At 57.2% G+C, this 23,004-nt stretch overlaps 1 protein-coding gene across 2 annotated transcripts in view; it reads left to right on the forward strand.

Annotated features, from left to right (window-relative positions):
- The window catches only part of GSE1 (Gse1 coiled-coil protein), a 501,636-nt gene that overhangs the window by 189,419 nt on the left and 289,213 nt on the right, over positions 1 to 23,004 (forward strand). For both annotated transcript variants that reach the window (XM_054452602.2, XM_054452603.2), the window contains exon 2: positions 3,497 to 3,677. In XM_054452602.2, the coding sequence (XP_054308577.2) occupies positions 3,497 to 3,677 (181 nt within the window). The remainder of the gene's footprint in view (positions 1 to 3,496; positions 3,678 to 23,004) is intronic.

The following is a 23,004-nucleotide window of genomic DNA, read 5'->3' on the forward strand; positions in this document are numbered from 1 at the left end:
GGCTCCGTGTCTGTTGAACAATCTCGTGTGCGTTCCTGCCCCTGGTGCCTTGTGCAGGTGCCTCCCACACCTGGAATGCTGTCCCTCCTGTTCCCACTCCCTTTCAAATCCTACTCCTCTTGAAGGCCCACTTCACATTCCAGCTGCTCCAGGAAGCCCGTGCAGATTTCCTTAGACCTTGGGGACCCCTCCCCTTCTCAAACTCCTATAGTACTTGTCATCTGTGCTCCCGTCTCCCCCAGTGGTATTCCCTCTTGCCATCTTCTGTTCTCTACTGAAAAGCTGTGTCCCCCAGTTGCTTTGTAAGCTGTCTGAGGTTACAGATAACTGCTTCAGGTCAAATCCATATCCCTCCAGTTATTGTGTGAGCTCAGATCGCTCAGTTCATCTCTTCCTGCCTCCATGCCTTGTTGGAAGGGTTAACTATGCTAATCAGTACAAAGCCCTAGATCAGTGCCTGGCACATAGTAGGTGCTCAGTAAAAAGGGTTGTTTTCTCTTTTGTTCCAGTGCTGAGTTGAGTGGAGGGTGAGCCTCACCACAGCCGTGTTTGCTGCCTTCTTTCCTTCTACTCACAGTCCTGCTTCTGGGAGCCATCTCCACCCCAGGAGGGGCCTCTCAGCTTCTCCCTCCAGCAGAACCCTGGCCCCCCAGCTCCAGGAGGGACCAGGAGGTGGGCAGGGGTTGAGACTGGGACATGGCACGGCCCTCCCCTGCACCCCTCCTGCCCATCCCCTGGGGGCTTGAATGCAGATGCGGCCCAGCATGACCGGGTGCTGCCCCATAAGCCCTCCCTGGCAGCAGGAGCCTCTGGAGCTGGCTGGAGCTGCCGTCTGTGCCCCATCATGGACACAGTAGCCCCAAGCCTTCCTCTCTTTAGCATCACCCTGCAGCATTTCCTGAGATGACTCAGGGCAAGGCTGCAGGAGTAGCTCAGTCCCCAGGGTGGGAACCACGTTGGTACAGGCCCCAGGGTACCTGCCGTCCTGATGGGCTTACCCTGGGCCCTGAGTGAGTGGATGAATGAATAAAGTGTGCTGGCCCGAGGTGCCGCCGCCTCCTGGCTCCAGCCTAAGCCGCCGGCATGCCTGTGGGATTTGTGGGGGCTGTGGTCTGGCCAGCGTCACCATATGGATCCCATAAATTAAAGCATTCCTGGAAACAAACGGTAAATTTATATGTCCCTCGCATGCAGGGCTGGTGGAGCCTGCGCTTGCCCGAGGAATTCTGAACCATCCATCTCACTTAGGCACTTGGGTTTTATAGCACTAATCCCTAAAAGAAAAAAAAAAAACGGATCAACAGAAAGTTGCTTTTCCACAACCCTGCTGTCCCTGGAGCTCATCATTGGGAAGTGGAGGGTCACCAACCCCCACGACAGGGGCCTGGTAGCACAGTTGGTTGTTCAAGCTGGGGCTTAGCTCACCACCTCACCGGACGGCAGGCCCTTAGCCTCCCACACCCAGGCCTCTGAAGCCCCTGGCCTGGGCTGACCTTGCCTGTGACCCCGGGCTCCTACCAACGCTTCCTGGAAAGGGGATGGGCCAACTAGAGCAGCCTGTCACCAAGACAGAGAGCAGATGCTGACAGCCAGGGCTGAGGGTGAGGAGCAGGGAGCCTTTTAATGGGGACAGAGTTGCTGTGTGGGATGATGAGAAAGTTCTAGAAATGGATGGTGGTAATGGCAGCACAACATTGGGAATGTACTCAGTGCACACTTGGAAATGGTTAGAATGGTAAATTTTGTGTTCGGTATATTTTATGACACTTTTAAAGATTACAGAAAAGTGGCCGGGCGCGGTGGCTCACACCTATAATCCCAGCACTTTGGGAGGCAGAAGCGGGCGGATCACTTGAGGTCAGGAGTTCGAAACCAGTCTGGCCAACATAGTGAAACCCCATCTCTACTAAAAAAAAACAAACAAAATTAGCCGGGCATGGTGGCGGGCACCTATAATCCCAGCTACTCAGGAGGCTGAGGCAGGGGAATCGCTTGAACACAGGAGGTGGAGGTTACAGTGAGCTGAGATCACATCACTGCACTCCAGCCTGGGTGACGGAGCGAGACTCCATCTCAAAATAAAATAAAAAATAAAGACTACAAAAAAGTGAGGGCTGTGGGCATGGGATGACCCCCCTGCAGTGTGGACTGAAGATTAGCCAAGTTCATCCGTATAGTTATAACTCTAGTTAGTTATTCCAAGTTCCATGCAGAGCTAGGGACAGGTAGGCCCTTAGTAACGGGCAGTTGGAGTCATCACCATCAGCATCCCCATCATCGTCGTCGTCATGGTAGTTCTTGCTCCCCTCGGGACCAGTGAGCCCAGGCGCACACAGGATGGAGAGGCACGTTTTGCAATTCCTGCAAAAGTGCCCTGAGGCCCGGGGCCGCACCCTTGCAGTCCTGGCCCTCGTGCGAGTCGGTTCCCTTGGCAGGGGGCAGCACCCGGGGAGGGACACAGCTGTGAGTGGTCAGTGGCCAGTGTTGCCAGGTCCCAGGGGGGGCCCCACCACTTCTGTGCTCCCTTTGACTCCCCTTGATGCAGGGACCTAGAAGAAATATCTGTGTTAGTAAGCCACAGGTGAGACTCCTGTGAGCTTGTGGTGTAGAGCTGGTCACCACCAGGATGTGCACCAAACCAGGTGCCACCCCACCTGTTCTCCTGCAGTAAATCAAGACATCACAATCACAGCCTTCCTGTGTCCATTTTTTAAATTTATGTATTTATTTTTGTAAAGATGGGGTCTCCCTATGTTGCCCAGGCTGGCCTGGAACTCAGGCTCAAGCCATCCTCCTGCCTCAGCCTCCCAAAGTGCTGGGATTACAGGCGGGAGCCACCGCGCCTGGCCCTGTATCCATTTTGTCATGTTGTAATCGAGGCACTCCAGTTGCTCAGAGAGGTGAGGGGCCTGCCTGCTGCTCCCCGGCTGGTAATAACAGCTCAGGATCGCACCAGGTGCCTGGCGGCCCAGTCTGGAAGAGAGCATCCCCCCGGGGCACTAGGATGAGGGCCTTTCCCTGATTTGCAGGGTGCGGCTGAGATGGTTTGCCCAACTCTTTATTCTGGGCAAGGACCACAGAATAAACCTTGTCCCCACCACCGCCAGGGGACAGGACAAGGCTGGACCTTTGGGCTTAGCCTCAGGCTCCATCTTAGATGCTTCTGGGCTCCGTGCAGTGCTGGCCAGCTGCCGCGAGGGCTCCAGAAGCTCCAGTTTTGGACGGCCAAGAAGATGGGGCTGTGTGGGTAGGACCCCAGCAGCAGGGGTCCAGCCTGGTGTCCCCTAGGCTGGGCTTGCTGGGCAAGGAAGACACTGGCACCGGCCTTACTGAGGAGCAGCTCTGCCGTTGCCCTGAGTCAGCCAGTCTGAGTTCCTGATCACCAAGGCCAGGACATCGTCGGGGAGGAATGGCACCTACGGCCAGAGAGTCCATTCGTGCATCATCCCCTGCAGGCATGGCCCAGGCTCACCGTGTCCACCTCTTTTCCTTTCAGGCTGTTTGTGGATCTCTGGAAGCATCTACAGCCACCCACCCTCCTACCCGGGAGTCCGAGCCCCGGCCAGGCGCCCCCACGGAGACCCTGCCGAGAGGCCTCAGGATGGCACAGGAGCTGAGGCCAGCACAGTGTCTGCAGAGCAGCCAGGAGAAGGAGGGACCAGACCTTACCGGTGCAGGTAGACGCCAGCTCTTTTTGTATCTCTGGGTACTGGGCTGGGATGCGGTTGTCCAGCAGGGATGGGGGGTTCCCAGAGCTGAGTTCAGATACAGTTCCGCCTCGTGTCCTCGACATCCTAAGGAAGAGACCGGGTGCTAGGTCTCCCTTACTGGAGTTTGGATTTTGTCTTCCATACTCCTTAGGGTTCCAAAATCGTTTCATCAACATCCCTGGTTCTCGATACTCTCGCCTGCTGGGCTCCTGGGCCGCCTTTGTTTATTTATTTACCTATACACTCTCTTGTCTTCATTCATTTAAAAAAATGATGTCATGGATATTCTTGAGCCCAGAGGGGGTCGTTTCTTAGTTTTCGCAGATGTCAATGCACTGTGTCCCAGGTGCACGTGTGCGGTTCTCTTGGCTGGGCCACGGGGAACCAGGCTGCTCTGTGCGGGGAGATGGCGCTGCCGTCTTCCCCCTCCCACTCCCACCAGCCACAGACGCACTGTGGACAACACCCTCACTCCAAGGCATCCTCAGACACCTCCTAAGGGCTTCTGCATGGTGCTTCCCTGAGGCCAGGCGAGGCTGTGCCCTCCTTGGTTAATCGCCGTGTGTGGACCCTTGAGGCTTTGGCTGCTGGGCCTTGGGGCCTGGGCCAGATCAGACCCTTTGGCTGGGCTTGGACATGTGGTGACCCCCGTGATGCGTTTTTATGGCCTCATCCTGAAGCCACCCCTTAGGCCATAGGTTCGTCAGCAAGACCCTCCAGAGGGCCGTGGTCAAGGCTCTGTCCTGCCTCTATCGCTGCCCCCACAGCACGGGAGACTTGAGACCCCCAGCCCAGCCCGCCCCTGGCGCCAACCACAGTGAGGGCAGTGGGTCCAAAGCACCCCATGTTATTGGGCCAAGCCGGGGAGGAGATGGACAGACAGGGGACTGCTGGGGGCCTGGGGACAGCTGGCCCATCCCCCAAGCCCCGGACTTTGATCTGGGGCCTCCATCTGCAGGACAACCCCAATACCGACCTCTTTCTGTTTGTGTGGTAGGCGCCGGGGGAGGGAAGGGGCTGGCCAGGGGCTTTAGGGACGCTGACCCCTCCGAAGGGCTTCCAGACACTGGCGGTTGAGATCGTGGTGGTCAGGCCACAAAGCAGGCCAGGCAGGGCCTACTGCCCCCACCTTGTCTGAGGACCTGCTCTGCCGTTGCCTTGAGCCAGCTAATCAGAGTCCCTGATCGCAAACGCCAGGCCATTGTCGGGGAGGAATGGCTAAGAGCCTTGGACAAGTGAGTTTCCCTGCTCCGTACCTCGGTTTCCTCATTTGGGAAATGGGAAGAAAGCTAATGGGAGTGCCTGGCTCACGGGGCAGGTGTGGGGATTAACTCAGCCAGGACCCGAGCGTGTTTGTGACAGGCCTTGGCACCCTCATTGTTCAGGGTGTAGGCTGGGGCCAGGGAGTTATGATTTGTTTGTGATTTCTGACGCTCAGCTCTGGGTGGCAGCTCAGGCTGGGCCCACACCCACCTGTCACTCAGGACATCCCCAGGGGAGGCTCAGGCAGAGGAGGACACCAATGTTCCCCTGTGCCTAAGGCAGGCCGGGTGCCCCTGTTTGGCGATGCGACCTCCTGGGCCTGGCGGCTCACGGGTCAGTGGAGGGCTCCGAGGAGGAGGCAGCTTGCCTGGTTCTCACTGTTTCTCTCCCACAGCTTTGGGCAGAGCCCTGCCGCAGGAAACCAGAGTCCTCCGCAGTAGAACAAGGCCCAGACGGACTCCTAGGCGGAGTTTGGCTGTGGTTTGGGGAGCAGGCCCACCCACTTCTTATCTGAGGGACCTTTGGCAAATTAATGAGTCATCCTGAGCCTCTGTCCTCACGTCTGTGAGAGGGAGCCATAATAGTAGGTGTTGGTAGAGGTTTCATGGCAACTGCGTGAGCTGATGCTTGTAAGATGCTTGAAGAGGGCTGGGCACCGAGGAAGAACCAAGTCTGCCTTTTTCCCACTCATGTCGGGACACATGTCTTCCTCCATCAGTGAAACAGTGTCCTGCAGGCCAGAGAGGCTGAGCAATCTGCCTCCACTCACACAGTAGTGAGCAAGGGGGATGGGGCTTGAACCCCGAAGTCTGGCTCCCGCACCAAACTCACCCTCGGCACACCAGGCCGCTTCCCTGAGTGCTGGGAGGCCGAGGAGTTCGAGACCAGCCTGGGCAACCCCCAGGCGAAACTCTGTCTCTACCAAAAAATACAAAAATTAGCCGGGCATGGTGGCGTGCAGCTGTGGTCCCAGCTACTCGGGTGGCTGAGGTGGGAGGATCACTTGATTCCAGGAGGTTGAGGCTGCAGTGAGCTGTGATTGTACCACCACACCCCAGCCTAGGCGACAGAGCAAGACTCCATCTCAAAAAAATTTTTTTTAATTAAAAAAAAGTTTTAAAATAATCGATTCAGGAGTTTTCAGAGTGACATTTCCAAAAGGAGCCCTTTTTGGAGACCTTTGGGGATGGGGCTGGTCACTCCTGAGTCCCTGGTCCCGGTGGCCACCAGGTCCCTGGAAAGAACCTTGTCTCATCAGCAGGTCCTTGCTGCAACTCACAGCGTACTAGCGGGGGACGTTGGGGGCGGGGGCCTGAGAGTCTGGGGGTGCCAGGAAGGGTCCAGAGGTTGTGGGAGACCCCCATGAGTGTCCCTGCAACAAGGGCTGACCTGGCAAGCCAGGAGCCCCTGCCCTGCAGCTGGGTGGGGGCAGGTGGGGCAGGGCCGGGGCACGAACCTGCGTCTGCCAGCTGCTCCCTGTCAGGCTGTAGCCAAGTCCGGGCAGCTCCCCAGCCAGAGACCCACCAGGAGCATGTCCCGCAGTCAGGCCCTGCCTGGGCAGCCACTGCTGCTCAGAAACGTGACAGTGACTAATGGTTTATTACACACCTGCCACCTCTCATCCCGCAGGCGGGCGGGCGCTGTCTCCTGGGCCCAGCTGTGCACTGCCAGCTGGGCGGCGGGGCGGGTGCAGGAGGAGGGGACACGTCCAAACACGCAGACGCACGAGACAGACACAGACACAGTACATACACGCAAACACACAGACGAAAGCAGGCACTCGGAGACATAGCCCACAGACACGGCATAGGCACGGGTACATGCATAGGTCACACACATGCGCACACACACACAGACACACACACACAGAGGAAAGCAGGCACTTGGAGACATAGCCCACAGACACGGCATAGGCACGGCATAGGTCACATACACGCACACACACACACACACACACACACACAGAGGAAAGCAGGCACTCGGAGACATAGCCCACAGACACGGCATAGGCACGGCATAGGTCACATACACGCACACACACACACACACACACACACACACACAGAGGAAAGCAGGCACTCGGAGACATAGCCCACAGACACGGCATAGGCACGGCATAGGTCACATACACGCACACACACACACACACACACACACACACAGAGGAAAGCAGGCACTCGGAGACATGGCACTTGGAGACATAGCTCACAGACACGGCATAGGCGGGGGTGCACGCATAGGCCACACACGCATGTACACACACACACCCACGAAAGCAGGCACTCGGAGACATAGCCCACACACACGGCATAAGCACGGGTGCACGCATAGGCCACACAGACACACACACACACATATGCAGACCCAGCACACACACAGATACACACAGAGAAACCCGTGACACACACACACCTGCATAGATTTTTCCCAAGCACACGATATGCACGTGGATACACAGACTCACAGGCACAGGGCCACATGCAGACAGACACAGACCCTGTCTGCATCGCAGACATATCACACACAGCCACACACACAGAAGCCAAACATCCTCACACAGGTGGATGCAAGCACAGACTCATACACATATGGATACATACACAGAGTACCCCCACCAACACACAGACACACACAGGGGCAGAGACACACAGAGACAGGCACAGACCCCCCCCACACAAACAGACACACACAGGGGCAGAGACACACAGAGACAGGCACAGACCCCCCACACACAAACACACAGACACACACAGGGGCAGAGACACACAGAGACAGGCACAGACCCCCCACACAGAAACACACAGACACACACACACAGGACACACATTCCAAATGCCCATCCCCACCACAGCCCCGTCTCCCTCCTTCCAGGCCACAGCCTCAGGGGCACTGAGCCCTCTCTGTCTTCTCTGTCTCTCTGGCCCCCTGCCATGGTGGCCCCACCCTGGCACTGGCTGGGGCAGGGGACTTTCCCAGTGGTGGGGGTGGCCAGGGCAGGTGGCGGAACTGTAACCACCCAGGGCCGTCCCTTTCTGACCCCCCACTTCCCTGGAAATGCCTCGTACATGGGGACAACAGCTTTTGCCAGGGAGAGGAAGCAGGTACAGGAGGAGCCTGTGCCGAGCTGGGCCCTGGGCAGAGTCCCCCAGGGAAGCACGTGGCTGTCAGCTGCCTTGGTCTCCCCCAGAGGCGGGGGTTGTGTGTGTTGTGGAAGGTGGTATGAGTTTTGGTAACACTGGGTTCCCTGCCGTCCCAGACTCCCAGGCCAGCCCACAGAGCTTATCAGACTTGCGTCACTACGGTTGGATGGGGCTACCGCCGTGTCCAGAGTGGGGCCACTCCCAGGCAAAGGCTCCCGGTCGCTGGCCAGGCTCTCACCATGTGGGCAGCTTTGGTTCCCAGGTGTTGCATTTGAAGTGGCCGTCTGGGAGGTGGCCACTTGCTGGCTGCGGGGAGCACAGCTCCAGGGCTGGGGACTCTGCCCTCCTGTGAAGGTCATGGGGACCCCTGGGGCTGGGATTCCTCTGGCAGGCAAGGCCCGAATGGACTGACCAGGCATCTCCAGCTGCCGGGAGAAGGGTGCAACTGAAACCTTGTGATGGATGTCCTTCCCTCGTGGGGCGGGCGAACAGTTGAGCTCATCTCTTTCCAATACTCTTCAGCCTTTAGTCAAATGAAGACCCATTTCTCATGTGCCATCGCATGCAGTATAAAATCTATTGAGAGGACACTCGTAATTTATCACCAGTGGATGGGAACAGGCTTCCCTAGAACAATTATCTTTGTGTTGTCCGCGGCCACCTTGGGACAGAAGCAGCACTGGTTGGTGATAGGAGGGAGGGGCTTGGACTCAGGTCCAAGTTTCCAAGTCCTAGCATTACTATTCCTGGCCATGGAGCCTTCTCAAGGTTCAGGATCTTCCCTGGGCTCAGCTGCTCTGACTACTGAATAGGCATGGTAAAAATAAAATCCTTTGGTAGCGTGGTGTCAGTGACATTGGATGAACACTGAGAAGGCACTGAGGGCTGCCATGCAAGGCTGTGCAGGTTGCACACTGCACAACTCCAGGAGGCACCATTCTTATTGTGGTCTCTGTGAATGTGCTTTCTGTATGGCCGTTGGGGCTGCCGTGTGGCACATCAGTGGTGGCCCTGGAGTAGTGCCACGTGGGCCCTGGGTATCCTTCCTGAGCCGTGAAACAGTTTCTGAAGTGGTTATTGATATCTTTTTTTTTTTTTTTGAGATGAGGTCTCATTCTGTCGCCCAAGCTGGAGTGCAGTGGCATGATCTTGGCTCACTGCAAACTCCCAGGCTCAAGCAATTCTCCCACCTCAGCCTCCCGAGTAGCTAGGATTACAGGCGTACTCCACCATGCCTGGCTAATTTTTTTGTATTTTAATAGAGATGGGGTTTCACCATGTTGCCCAGGGTGGTTTCAAACTCCTGAACTCAGGAAATCCACCTGCCTTGGCCTCCCAAAGTGTTGGGATTAGAGGCGTGAGCCACCGCACCCGCTGGATATCATTAATAGAGATAGTAGATGCCACAGACCCCACCGCTGAGTTTGGGGTGGGGTTGCAGAAAACCAGGCCAAGATTGACTCACTGCTTATGGCCATGTTCCAGGGGCTCCTCACTTTCTCACCTGCCATGCTGGGGTGTTGCCTTGCTTGACAGGGGTGCTGGGGCTGATTGCCCCTTTGGGGCGGTCTGTGGGTTCCTTCTGTCCCAGTAGCTGTCTGCTCTGCCTCCACCCAGCAATCCCCTGTTCTCAGCAGTGCTTGCTCCAGGCTTTGGGGAACCACTGGGCCAGGCCTTACCTCCAACCCTGGCCAACCAGGACTGGACTTGTGTTCCCTACACATGGGTGTCAGAGCCTGTGGTGTCTCCACCTCCTCCTGGCTCTTCCCATGGGGTTTCTCTCTCCGTTCCCAGGGCAGGGCTGATCGCAGCATCCACACACAGCAGAGGAAGGAGGGAGCGAGGGTAATCAAGAGAATGAAAGCACTGAGCTGTTTTCCCACCAGAGGGTGCAGTTGCAAAAGCCTGATTTTCCCATGCTGTGCCTCAGTTTACCCATGGGTACTGTCACCACCAGTTGCCCTCTGTTGGCCACCTGAGGAAAGGAAAGCCAGCCTCTCCCTGTGGTCTGGGACAGTGGGTGGGGCAGAGGAGAAGAGGAGGGGGCTGGCAGAGTGGGTGGGAGTTGCTGGAGAAGACACAGCATGCCCTCCGTCTCTACTCTGGGCTGGCCCAGAAGGTCCCTTCCCTCTGCCTGCTCTTGTGACTTCTGCCTTGCCAATCACCATGGCAGGGGCTTACTTAAGAAGAGGTCTGTGTTTGTTTCCCATGGCTGCTGTGACAATACCACAAACTTAGTGGCTTAAAACAACACTCATTACTCTTACACGCACACATAGTTCTTACAGTGCTGGAGGTCAGAAGTCTGACATTAGTCTCACTGTGCAAAAATCCCGATGTGGGTAGGGCCTGTTCCTTCTGGGGGCTCCAGGGGAGAATCTGTTTCTGTGCCTTCTGCAGCTTCCTTGGCTGGAGGCCACCCGCATTCCTTGACTTGCGGCCCCTCCCTCCACCTTCAAATCCAGCAACTCAGCGTCTCGCAGACCCTGCTTCCGGGTGGCACCTCCTTCTCTCTCCTATTCTCCTGCTCCCCTCTCCTACCTAGAAGGCCCCTGTGACTGCACCAGGCCCACGTGGCTAATCCAGGCCCATCTCCCATCTCAAGGTCAGCTGGTTAGCAACCTTAATCCCCCTTTCCCGGGTGAGGTGGCAGGTGCACAGGCTCCAGGGATTGGGACGTAGACATCTTTTGAGTCCACGCTTAGCCTGCAGTCACAGTGAGGGCAGGCACCCCCGGTGCTGTAACAGACAGTCCCAGGGTTCATGGTGGGTCTTCCTGATTGGGTGACTCAGGATCCCGGATTCTCTTCAAGCCGTGGTCTCTGCTTCCTTGGGACTTTCAGAGTGCCCTGATGTCCCATCACCAGCAGACACAGGCAACAGACACAGGAACACCCCTGGATACTCTCCGTGGCCTTGAAGTGACCCATACCGTTCCTGCCCACTTCCCGTTGGCCTGGACCAGCTCACACCCCACCCAGATGCAAGGGGAGCAGGACAGCAGCTACTCCCCAGCAACTCTGTCCCCGGCGGAAGGGGCCGAGCCCTGCCATTCTGCTGGGCGGTTCGTCCATGGTTCCACGGTCCCTGAGACGGCACGGGTCAGAGGCTGTCTGCGCGCTGCCCAGGCACTTCCCAGTTCTACACGCCCTCCCTGGTTCCTGTGTACTGTGGTTCTGAGGCAGCCCCTGGCTGTCTTCGAGGCTGTCTTTGGAGGCTGTCTTTGGAGGCCGTCCTCAGGCCCCTGCAGCTGCTCTGTAGGAAGGGCTGGGAGCTCTCATCTTTGGGGCAGCCCTTTGCAGCCAGTGACTGGCAGCTGTGGGGTGGAAAGCCCCTTACTTCTGGAGAGAGGAGCACCCACCCCTTCAGAGCTCCTCTGGGACAGGGCTGGGGTCAGGGCTGTGTCTGAAGTCACCCTTGCATCCTCACACCCGCCCCTGGTGTCCCCGGGAGACCAGCCTTAGAGATCACGGCATCCTGGTCTCCCTGTCTGCTTCTGAGAAACCCACCGAGACAGCACATGCCCAGGGCCATGGCCGCAGCCCCGTCTATGCAGACAGCACTTCAGACGCACCGCTCCTGCACTCCTGCACTCCTGCACTCCTGCACTCCTGCACTCCTGCACTCCTGCACTCCGCCTCCACCTTCACTGTCCTCTTTTCCCGGCCGAAAAAGGGGCAGCTGGTTCACTTGGCGCCTCCCAGGTCAAGTTGGGAACACGAAAGAAGGAAGCCAGCAGAGGGCAAGTACAGACAGGTTAATTTCAGAGCATAGCCTTGGGGTTCAGCCCCTCAACCTGAGGCCGAGGATCTCTTGGAGCCTGGGGAGCGTCCTTGGGGACCACATTCAGTAGATGGAACCACAGGGCCGTAAGGGTGCGTCCGTGTGCGTTGTCTGGAAGGCGAAGGTTTGTAGAAAGCAAAGGTTTGTAGAAGGCGAAGGTTTGTAGAAGGCGAAGGTTTGTAGAAGGCGAAGGTTTATAGAAGGTGAAGGTTTATAGTAGCCTACAGCGACTTCATTTCCACTCTCTCTTTTCTAGCCGTTTGTTGAAATCAGTTATTCGTTGGGAATGACTAGGCTGTGGATGGCTTTCAGTGTGCACATCTGACTCCCTCTCCCTGAGTTCAAAACCTGGCTCTGCTCCTTTGGAGCTTCTGCTACGTGGCAGATAGCATCCCTGTGCCTCAGTTTCCCCATGTGTAAAACGGGTATGATGGGGTTTCAAGAATCAGAGTCCACGTCAGATGCTTGCCTGGCACATGGGAATGTGTGAGCTGGGCCTGCCCTGGCAGCGAGAGAGAGCTGGTGACCACCAGAAACCCTGGCCCTGGGACGGCTTTTGTCTCTTTTTTGTTGGGCAAATGGGCTCCCAGCCGGGCTTGGGCCTCCATCGCCAGGAAGGCGGGACTGTGCTTGGGTACTTGGCTCTGGCCTCCAGAAGTGCTTGGCAAGCCTTGCCTGTAGCGGCTCTGGTGCCGAGTGCTTTGACACCAGGCGCTCCCAGAGCTCTGCCCCCACTGCCAAGCGGCAGCTGCTCTGGAGGGCACGGGGGGCTGGATTTGGCTGTGGCTTCTCCAGCTCTGCACAAGAGCCCCCCTTCCCTGGCCCTTCTGCAGCATGACTGCCTCCTGGCTCATGTCACCTGCTCTGTCTCTGTCTCTCTTCATATGTTTCCAGCCAAGCTGGGATCCATAGTCTGTTTCCCTCTCCACGACCAATCTATTTATCTTCTCGGGAACTTCTTGTAATGCCGGGAGTGCAGAGCTTGCAAGTCGGGGCAGGAAGCTTTAGAAGCCCAGGCAGGCTTGAGAGGCTCTTTCCTTGTAAGTGGATCTCTCCCCAGGAGCCTCTTGGAATATTTAGCAGGGACTTATCCATGCTGGGTCTAGAGACCCTCCCTCCCCTCCGTTTCCTGCTCTCCTACTTACTGGGATCTGGTTTCCCTCAGCTGGTTCCCTTGCTAGCGTGTGACTCTGTGTGTCTGTCTGTGACTGGTTTAGATTTGTATGAAATAAAAGAGAAAAGAGAATTTAACTCGGGCAATTGAAAAAACAATACACCAAGCATTGAATAAAAGCAGATCTTTATAACTGGCAAAATTGCTGTTAAGAGGGTCTGTTTACCTAAACTGGAATTTCTTTCCCAATAAGTTGGTGATAAAGATTTTAGATGGAAAAGATGAGATTGGCTGAGTAGCAGGAGTGGCTGTTCTGGAGCTCAGGGTGGGGTGTCCCAGGGGCAGTGCCAGGGACCCCAGGGATAGAGCCGTGTCACCAGGCACAGACCGTCTCTGCAGGGGCCACCGTGCATTGGCCTGCCTGGCCACCACCCTGCTGTGGCCTCTGCCCACCCACTGTCCTTCATTCCCCTCGACCGGTCCAAGCTGATAAACTGTCACCAGGGACCTCGGCTTGTCCGTTTGGCATACTGTGGGTTTACGCAGTTTGAAGAGTGCCACCCTTGCCCTCACCCATGACCTTCTAAGGGGGAGCAGACAGCACGGGGGAGCTGGGGATCTCTCCTGGCTTGCGACTTCACCACGGCTCCGATCTGACTGAGCTCTGATTGTCTGCCGGCACGTCTGTCTCTGCTGCTACAATGCCGTATGTGTGCCTTTGTTCACAAATGTTGATTGAACACCACCTGTGTGCTAAAGACCATGCTGGGCATGGGGGGCATAGCAGGGCACACAACAGACACAACCCCTGCCCCGAGAGCAGATCTTCAAGAGGAAGGCAGATAACTCCCAAATGAGCAGGTAAAGGAGTGATGCCAGCTGGTGAGAAGGCCACGAAGAAACAGGCAGGGGACACAGAGACCTGCGGGCATGGCTTTAGACGGGTGGTCACAGAGGACTAAGGAGGTGGCATTTGGCAGAGAATTCCAGGCCAAGCGAAGAGCATGTGCAAAGGCCCTGAGGCAGCCAGTGCCTGGCATGCTTACCCTCACCATGAAGGCAGGGACCGTGGCTCCCTGTCCTCGTGCTCTCTCCAGTGCGTGGCCCAGTGCACATAATAGGTGCTCAGTAAAGTTTTGTTGAGTGAATGTCTCCAGTGCGTGGCCCAGTGCACATAATAGGTGCTCAGTAAAGTTTTGTTGAGTGAATGTCTCCAGTGCGTGGCCCAGTGCACATAATAGGTGCTCAGTAAAGTTTTGTTGAGTGAATGTCTCCAGTGCGTGGCCCAGTGCACATAATAGGTGCTCAGTAAAGTTTTGTTGAGTGAATGTCTCCAGTGCGTGGCCCAGTGCACATAATAGGTGCTCAGTAAAGTTTTGTTGAGTGAATGTCTCCAGTGCGTGGCCCAGTGCACATAATAGGTGCTCAGTAAAGTTTTGTTGAGTGAATGTCTCCAGTGCGTGGCACAGTGCACATAATAGGTGCTCAGTAAAGTTTTGTTGAGTGAATGTCTCCAGTGCGTGGCACAGTGCACATAATAGGTGCTCAGTAAAGTTTTGTTGAGTGAATGTCTCCAGTGCGTGGCACAGTGCACATAATAGGTGCTCAGTAAAGTTTTGTTGAGTGAATGCAAGCTTTTAAGTCAGCTGTTGCTGGGAGACATGACCAGGGGAGGGCAAATGTAAAGAGGAAATAAGATTCTTTTTTTTTTTTTTTTGAGACGGAGTTTCACTCTTGTGAAACTCTTGTGCTAGAGTGCAATGGCATGATCTCGGCTCACTGCAACCTCTGCCTCCTGGGTTCAAGTGATTCTCCTGCCTCAGCCTCCCAAGTAGCTGGGATTACAGGCATGTGCCACCAAGCCCGGCTAATTGTGTTTTGTATTTTTAGTAGAGATGAGGTTTCTCCATGTTGGTCCGGCTGGTCTTGAACTCTCGACCTCAGGTGATCCACCCGCCTCAGCCTCCCAAAATGCTGGGATTACAGGCGTGAGCCACCGGAAATAAGATTCTTACAAGCACGGAGGGTGCACGTCTTCCCAGGTTTCCTGGGTCAAGAGCTGATGTTCCAAGCAGGTTCTTACTGCATTCCAGAAGCTTCATTCTCTCTCCAGGACCCAGGGTGGAGTCAACCATCTGGCCTCTCTGGGCAGAACTCTTTGTGCTGGGAGAGTTCTGAAGGCCACTGGAGCATCGGAGGAGAGCCTTGGCTCTCCCGCCACCTGTTTCACAACTGATTAGATCGGCCCTAAATGCCTTCTCTAAAAGATACAATTCCAACCAGGCACGGTGGGTCCTGCCTGTAATCCCAGCTCTTTGGGAGGCTGAGGCAGGAGGATCGCTTGAGTCCAAGAGTTGGAGATCACCCTGGGCAAGATAATAAGACCACATCTCTACAAAAAATTTAAAAATTAGCTGGGTGTGGTGGTGCACACCTATAGTCCCAGCTACTCAGGAGGCTGAGGCTGGAGGATTGCTTGAGCCCAGGAGTTCGAGGCTGCAGTGAGGCATGCTTGCATCACTATACTCCAGCCTGAGCGACAGAGTGAGACCCTGTCACTAAAAAACTAAACTAAACTAAAATTCCATTTGAAATGATGACGAAGTTTAAAATAAAATTCCAGCAACTGTAGACCACCCTGTTTTCTCTGGGGGGCTTCCCAGACTGATTAGATTGGGGTCAAGGGCACTTCAAGGTCACCCGGGAGTGATGAGTCCTCCTCCCTAGGGCATGGACGGCTCTGGGACGGCTGCAGGCTCCCTGAGTTGAGCACGTGGAGGGGGTCCTGACAAAGCAGCTGCTGTGAGTCGGGTGCTGTGTCTGGGAACAGCACTCTTCCTAGTCATATTATTTCTGTGTTGCTGTAAGAAGTCACCGTGGACTTGGTGGCTTAAACCAAAAGCTTGTTCCCTTACAGTTCTGGAGGTCAGAGCCCTGACTCAGGTCTCACAAGGCTAAATTCAAGGTGTGGGCAGGACTGGCTCCTCCTGGAGGCCCTAGGGGAGAATCTGTTCCCTCATCTTTTCCCACTTCTAGGGGCCGTTTCATCTCCTACATCATTCTAACCTCTTGCTGCTGCCTTTTTTTTGAGACAGGATCTCACTCTGTGGCCCAGGCTGGAGTGCAGTGGCATGATCACAGCTCACTGCAACCTTGACCTCCCTGGGCTCAAGCGATCCTTCCACTTTAGCCTCCCAAGTAGCTGGGATTACAGGCATGCGACACCATTCCTGCTTAATATTTGTATTTTTGTAGAGATGGGGTCTCACTCTGTTGCGCAGGCTGGTCTCAAAATCCAGGCCCTCACCACCCTGGACAGTCCAGGATGCTCTCCCCATCTCAAGATTCATACTCATGTCTGCAAAGTCCCTTCTGCCTTAGAAGGTGACATTTTCATAGACACCGGGGATTAGATGTGGACGTCTTTTGGGGCTGTTATGCAACCTAACACACTCTCCCTGGCTGGGCTGAGCTGGCTGAGCCTGAGGGGCGTGGTGTCCATGCTCACAATTAGTCATTTATTGAGTGCCGACTGTGTGCCAGGCACAGTTGTAGGTGCTTTGCTGGGACTGGTCCCTCAGCCTCACGGTCATTCTGCAGGGGCAGACTGGGCCCCACTGCCTGGCTCAACCCCAAGGGTGCATTCTGCGTCACCCCGGGTCAGTCCCCTCCTTGGGAACACGGGGCTGATGACGGAGCCCCCTTGAGAGGGTGGCCTCAGTTATTAACTCCCGAGTTTAGAGCCGGGAGGGCAGCCCTCCAGGAGGTTCTGGGTGCAGTTTAGCGTTTTCCCAGGAGGTGGCGCAGTGAAGCCCTGGATGTACAGCCAAAGCCAAGCCCTGGGGCTGCCCCCACCCTGTCCCTGGGCACTGGGAAAGGCACTCACCCTAGAGATCCAGCCAGGCTCTGCCCCTCCCCTAGCCTCTCAGCAACGCACCCCAGGAGATGGCCAACTGACCCCACCTTCCAGTGCAATGGGCGTCCCTCTGCCTCTGCCTGCCCCTCAAGCAGCTAAGCCATGGTCCTCACCTCTGGTCACTGCTCAACCCATCTATCCCCAAATACACTAAGATGGGCTCTCACAAGACGCAGAGAACACAGCACGGTGCAACCCAGGAGGGCTCCAGGGAGGAGGCAGCACTACTTGAACTGGGCACCCAGACCCGAGTAGGGTAAAGGAGGCCCCTCAGGGGAAAAGAACCTGAAAGTGGATACAGCAATGATGGTGGGCTTCCTCCTTTCCCCTCCCTCTTCTCTTCCCTCCCTCCTTCTCTCCCTCCCTCCCATGGGGACGGCTGCTTCTGCCTGGAGCGAGTTCTAGGCCCCGACCCAGGGCTGGACACTGCAGAAGGCCTGGAGTGGGAACTCAGTGTGTGCTGCTGGATGACTCTGCGAGCCCATGGGTGTGACCTGGGTGGAATATCACTCTGTGTGACCACCTTTGGGAACTGGGTTTTCTCTGCTGCCCATGGAGTTGACAGGGAAGGCAGGAAGTGGCCGCCACAGCTCCCAGCTCCCGCTACCCTCCAAGCCAGCCTGGCTCCTGTGTACAGCTTGCAGCAGCCTGTGCCAGGGTGGGGCGGAGGCTGGGAGGGCAGGAGGAGGGCCTGCGCCCGGCGGCGGCTGGCTGCGGCCTGCTCCACACCCTCGCGCTCCCTTCTGGGGAGTTTGCGCCCCACACTGAGCTGTGGGCCTGAGCCGGGAGGGAGCCGGAGGCGTCCTCTTCTCCTGCCAGCCTCGCTGCTCCACCCCCCTCGTTCCTTCCCCAGGCCAAGGGGAGCTGACTGATGACCGAGGCCACCGCTGCTCCTCGGGCTACCAGGCCAGGGCAGGGGGGCCAGGGGCTGGGCCAGCCAGTGCTCATGGACCAGAAGAGCCCCAAGTGGAAAGTGCTCCTGCCGGGTGAGTCCCCGGGGATGGCCCCACGCAGCGCCATGAAGGAGCCGGGGCATGGGTCTTGGGACAGTGCCCAGACTTCCAGGACAGAAGATGGAGATAGCAAGGAGGGACAGAGGGCCGAGCTGTGACTCGGTGAGGGTGTGCGTCCTGGCTGCAGGGGCTGCATGGGTGCAGAGGTGGAGCATGAGTGCTGGCCCAGGGGACAGTGACCCCAGGGACAGGCATAATGGCCCCAGTCTGAGCCCCAGTGCCCAGGCGCAGGCATTAGGATTCTAAGGGGGTGTGGCAGGGCCTTGGGGCTGCAGCTGACAGCCCTGTGGGCACTCCCTGGGCACATCCCAGCTGCCCCTGCTGCTGGCACCCCTATTGTACTGTGCATGGACCCTTACGGGACACAGGCTGGCACAGAGCCTGGCACCAGACACCTGAGGGTGAGCTCAGGGTACCTCCCATCCTCCCAGCTCACTGGGCCCCTGGGTACTAGGTGACCCTCTGAGGTCACTGAATCCCACCCTCCTTTCCCGTGGAGGGGGAAACTGAGGCTGCTCAGCAGCCCCGGATGGTGCCAAGTCTAGTACCTGAATGACCCTCTCCCAAGCTTCCTACTGCCTCTGGAAGTGGGAGGAAAAGGGCAGGAGGGGCTGGGAGAGGAGCCAGGCAGCCCTGGCTGAAGGAACGGGCAGAGAGGGAGAGGAAGCGTACAGAGGGGCTCCGCCTCCGCGGAGATTCCAGGAGGGCACAGGTGTGTGTGGCACAGGTGACACCAAAGCCCTGGTGCTCCTAGTTCCCTTACCAGGTGGGGTGCAAGCGGCTTCTCACCTTCCCCTTCCTCCATCATGGCTGGTTTCACAGGTAGCGCGGGACTGTGGCCCAGACCCTCCACTCCCTGGCTTGGGCTGTGGAAGATGGATTTGATTTCATTAAGAAGGAACCCCTGGCGGGTGCGGTGGCTCATGCCTGTGAGACCAAGGTGGGCAGATCACTTGAGCCCAGGAGTTTCAGAACAGCCTGGGCAACATGGCAAAACCCCATCTCTAAAAAAAAGTACAAACAATTAGCAGAGTATGATGGCTCATGCCTGTTGTCCCAGCTACCCAGGAGGCTGAGGGTGGGAGGATCACCTTAGCCTGGGAGGTTGAGGCTGCAGTGAGCCAAGATCATGCACACTGCACTCCAACCTGGGTGACAGTGAAACTCTGGACTCTATCTCAAAAAAAAAAAAAAAAAAAAAAAAAAAAAAGAACACACTACCAAGTGGCAAGCACACATTAGCAAGTAGTGTGCACCCCGTGCCCTTCTGCATGTGAGCTGGCTGCGAGGTAGTGAGCTCCCCATCCCTGAACGTATTCAAACAGGATTCGTGCAACCCATCAAGGAGTCTGTGGAGGTCAGAAGAGACCATATTCCTTCTGGGTCTTAGATTCCAGATCCCAGTTCCTCCATGCACCTCATCTGTACTGTAATGAGGACCCTAGCCGCCAGGATTTAGTGAGCACTTACTGTATACCAAGGTTCTTCACCACCCTCAGTGGGCACCAGTTCACCAAATCCTCACCACACCCTGGGAGGTGGGCAGGCTCCTCCCCCTTGTTCCAGATGAGAAGGCTGAGGAGGAGGGGACAAGTGACTTGCTGACGGTCGTCTCGCCAGTCAGCTGAGTCACAGAGCTGGGTTGCAAAGCCAGGCCATGTGGCACAGAGCTTTCATCCTGACCTCAATTACAGGAAGTCTACCGGTTGGGAAAGTGTTCTCTAAACTGTGAGACGTGCAGAAGTTCTCCAGAATCACCTGCACGGCTTTTACTGGGAGGGCAGTGGGCTGTGGCCTTCTAGGCCCAGGTCCTCTGCCGGGACAGGCAGGTGTCAGCAATAGCAGCAGCCAATGTGGCCGTGGGAGGCCGGCTCCTTGTCCACCAGGGTGGGTGCCAGGCGCCTGGTAGCAGGCCCAGCTGCCTCGAGGTGCTCCCAGGGATGGATCACTCCATGCTGGGATCCCCCACCCTCATGCGCTCTTCCTCCACCCCTTTGTCTCAAACAGCCAGGCTGTTGGGGTGCCTTCTCTGATGTCTTCTGTCATGGGCTGTTTGTTTGGGTGTCTCTGGTGTCTTCTCTTGTCAAACAGACAAAAAATGGAAAGAAAGCAAGGGAGGGAAGAGCAGAGGAGGGGAGGGGACGAGAACCTCTCCCCCTCCGCTGCTTTCCAGCTCAGCCTGTCTCCCCATTTGTGAAGTGGGGATGCTATGGCAGCTGCCTCCCAGTGCCCTTGGGAGGATGGGCTGGGGCACTGCGTATAGCAGGGATTCAGTGACCGCATCGCTACTACGTGTCCTGCCAGCCTGGAGTGAGTGTCTGGGAGGGCCACAGGTGTGCTGGCCGCGGCCTGGAAGAGTCCGCTCAGAGCAGGTGCTCCAGGGAGGTTCTGGAGTGAACAGGTGTGTGGCAGGTGGGCGGAGGGACGAAAGGGTGAATGAATGAGTGCTGTCTGCCTTCTCCTTCCGGCAGGCCTGGGGACCCTGGATCCCCGAGGCAGCCCAGGGCAGGGTGATTGTGCTCCTGCCACACGGTGCCCCATGGTTACCACCGCCACAGCAGGGCCAGTCTCTGTATCTCCTTCATGAGCGGCAGGCTCCAGGCACTCACCCGGCCTCCTCCCTGCTCCCCACAGGCCCTGTCAGGTCAGCGGCGCCTTATCCATCGCCCCACGGTGGCTGCATGTGCGTGTGTGCGTGGGTGTCCACGTGTCATGTTCACGTGAATCTGTGTACCTGTGTGTGTCTGTGTGCACATGTGGTTCTCAGTGTGTATGTGTGTGGTGCTGTATGTGTTGGTGTGCACGCGTGGCCCTCAGTGTGTGGTGTGTCAGTGCACATGTGTGTGGTCGTGCATGGCCCTCGGTGTGCAGTGTGTGTCAGTGTGCCTGTGCGTGGTCGCGTGTGGCCCTCCGTGTGCAGTGTGTCAGTGCGCATGTCTGTGGCTGTGTCCATGTGCATTTTTGTGTGCACATGTATGATTCTGTGTGTGTGGGTGTGTGTGGCTCTCAGTGTGTAATGTGTGTCAGTGTGTGCGTGTGTGTGTGTGTGTGCGTGCACAGGTAGCTCCTAGCGTGTTGTGTGGTGTGACGTACAGGTCTCAGAGCATGTGGCTGCCATGGCCAGGCTGAGGGCAGTAGCGTGGAAACAATAGCTTTGGCAGCCAGCCAGGCCCATGACCCTGGAGGGGGTGGGGTGTGGATGGGCCCAGTGGACGCGTTTGAGCTGCTGGTTTGGTGAGGGCTGTGGAGGAGGGAGGCACCCAGGCAGTTTCAGGACCCTCGCCAGCCTCCTCTTGGGCCGCCTTCTGCCTCACCGAGGCCGGACAGCCCCCATCCTCTGTGGGATGAAGACAGATGAGGGACAAAGACAATCCTTCCTCTCGTCACTCCTCCTGGTGATGGTGACACTGTGCCTTCCTTTGGGGGCCAAGGCCGTCCCAAGCACCCCTTTGCCCCCGAGTGTCATGGTGGAAAACAGGGCTGTGGCCCCAGCGTTCTGGGTTTCCATCCTGGCGCTGCCACTCGCTGCTGTATGACCTGGATGAGCCACCTAATCTCTCTGCACCGCTGCCCGCCATCAGGGGGAGTCAGTAGCCCCTGGCTACTGTAGTCACTGGCTGGGACTGTTGGGATAGAGTGAATTGGGGTGCGAGGCCCTCGGGACACCCAGCTCAGGCTGTGCGAGCTGCCGACACCCTGCCTGTCACTGTCAATCTTGTCATTGCTAATCCCCTTGCCTGGGAGCTTCTGGATCCCAGTGTCACCTCCCAGGCCCCAGATGCCTTTTCAGGCCACCCAGATCCCATGCCTTGGCCCTGCCAAGTCACCTCACTTCCCCCAGGGGGGAGCAATGCAGGAATCTCAGATGAGCAGGACCGCAGCCATGAGGGAGGTTCCCACCTCATCTTCACCAGGCCCAGGGCGCCCATTAAGGTGGGACCCAGTCCAGCCCCCATATCTGGGAAGCAGCAGATGTCACAAAGAGCCACAGCTGGGTGGCACCAGTGCTGGTGGGGTGCAGGGCAGCCAGATGCCAAGACCCTGAGACCCCCAGGCCTGCCTGGGGCCATGCAGGGCTTAAGCGGTGGGTTTGCTGGTGTTCGACCAGGTATAGGGGAAGCTGGGGTAGAGACTGGAGTTTGGACACCTCTGACTCTGTCTTCCCTCGCCAGGCACCTCCCAGGCAGCAGCCAGAGTGCCATGAGCCCAGGCTGGGCCAGCACAAGCGAGGGAACCACACAGGCCTGCCTGTCTCTCCTGGGGGCAGCTCCGCAGCCACGCTGCCCACCTCCGCAGCCACGCTGCCCGCCTCCAGTATCCTGGCCCCTGTGAATCTCTCCCCTTCACCAAGTGAGACACTGGAAGGGAAAGAACATTTATTAAGTGCCTACTGCATGCCAGCTCTCGTGCGCATGTCAGCTCCACCATTAGCCCCATTTTATAGGTGAAGAAACAGGCTCAGAGAGGTGTGAGGTTTGCCCCAGGTGTGCCGGGGGCCTGGCTCCAGCCCAGGAGTTCTGAAACTGGAATTCCCACAGGGAACCAGACCCCACACTCCGAGTTGGCCTCCCTCCTGCTACGTGGATTTCTCCTTGGGCCTGAGCAACTGCCCCCAACCCTCAGGGTCCCCACCCCTGCCAAAGAAGGTACAGACTCCAGGCTTCTCTCTTTTCATCCCCAGCCCAAACAAGCTCCGCACCCCCTGTTCTGCCTCCCCTGGCAAGCAGAACATGGTGAGATGCCACAGAGAGGCTCAGGAACCAGACCCCACAGGCGCATCTCAGCCTGAGTTTCTCTCTCCGGGAAATGGGGATGATTGAGGAGCTCGACCTCGGTTAGTCCTGGGGAGGCGCCTGGGTGCCTGGCACAGTGCCCCTGCCCGTTAGGATTACTGCAACTGTTGGACCCCTGCCCTTCTGCTCCCGGCCCATTAGGGCTAGGCTGGGGTGAGTTCGGTGGCTGCGCGGGCTGGTCTGGCCGCCTCCTGGCTCCTTGATGGCAGATTTGGGCACAGAAAGAGCCTGTGGCCGGGTGGTGTGGGCAGAGTGGGCTGGGGGCTCTGCCC

Source organism: Pongo pygmaeus, chromosome 18 (assembly GCF_028885625.2).
Source record: "Pongo pygmaeus isolate AG05252 chromosome 18, NHGRI_mPonPyg2-v2.0_pri, whole genome shotgun sequence".
Taxonomy (NCBI): domain Eukaryota; kingdom Metazoa; phylum Chordata; class Mammalia; order Primates; family Hominidae; genus Pongo; species Pongo pygmaeus.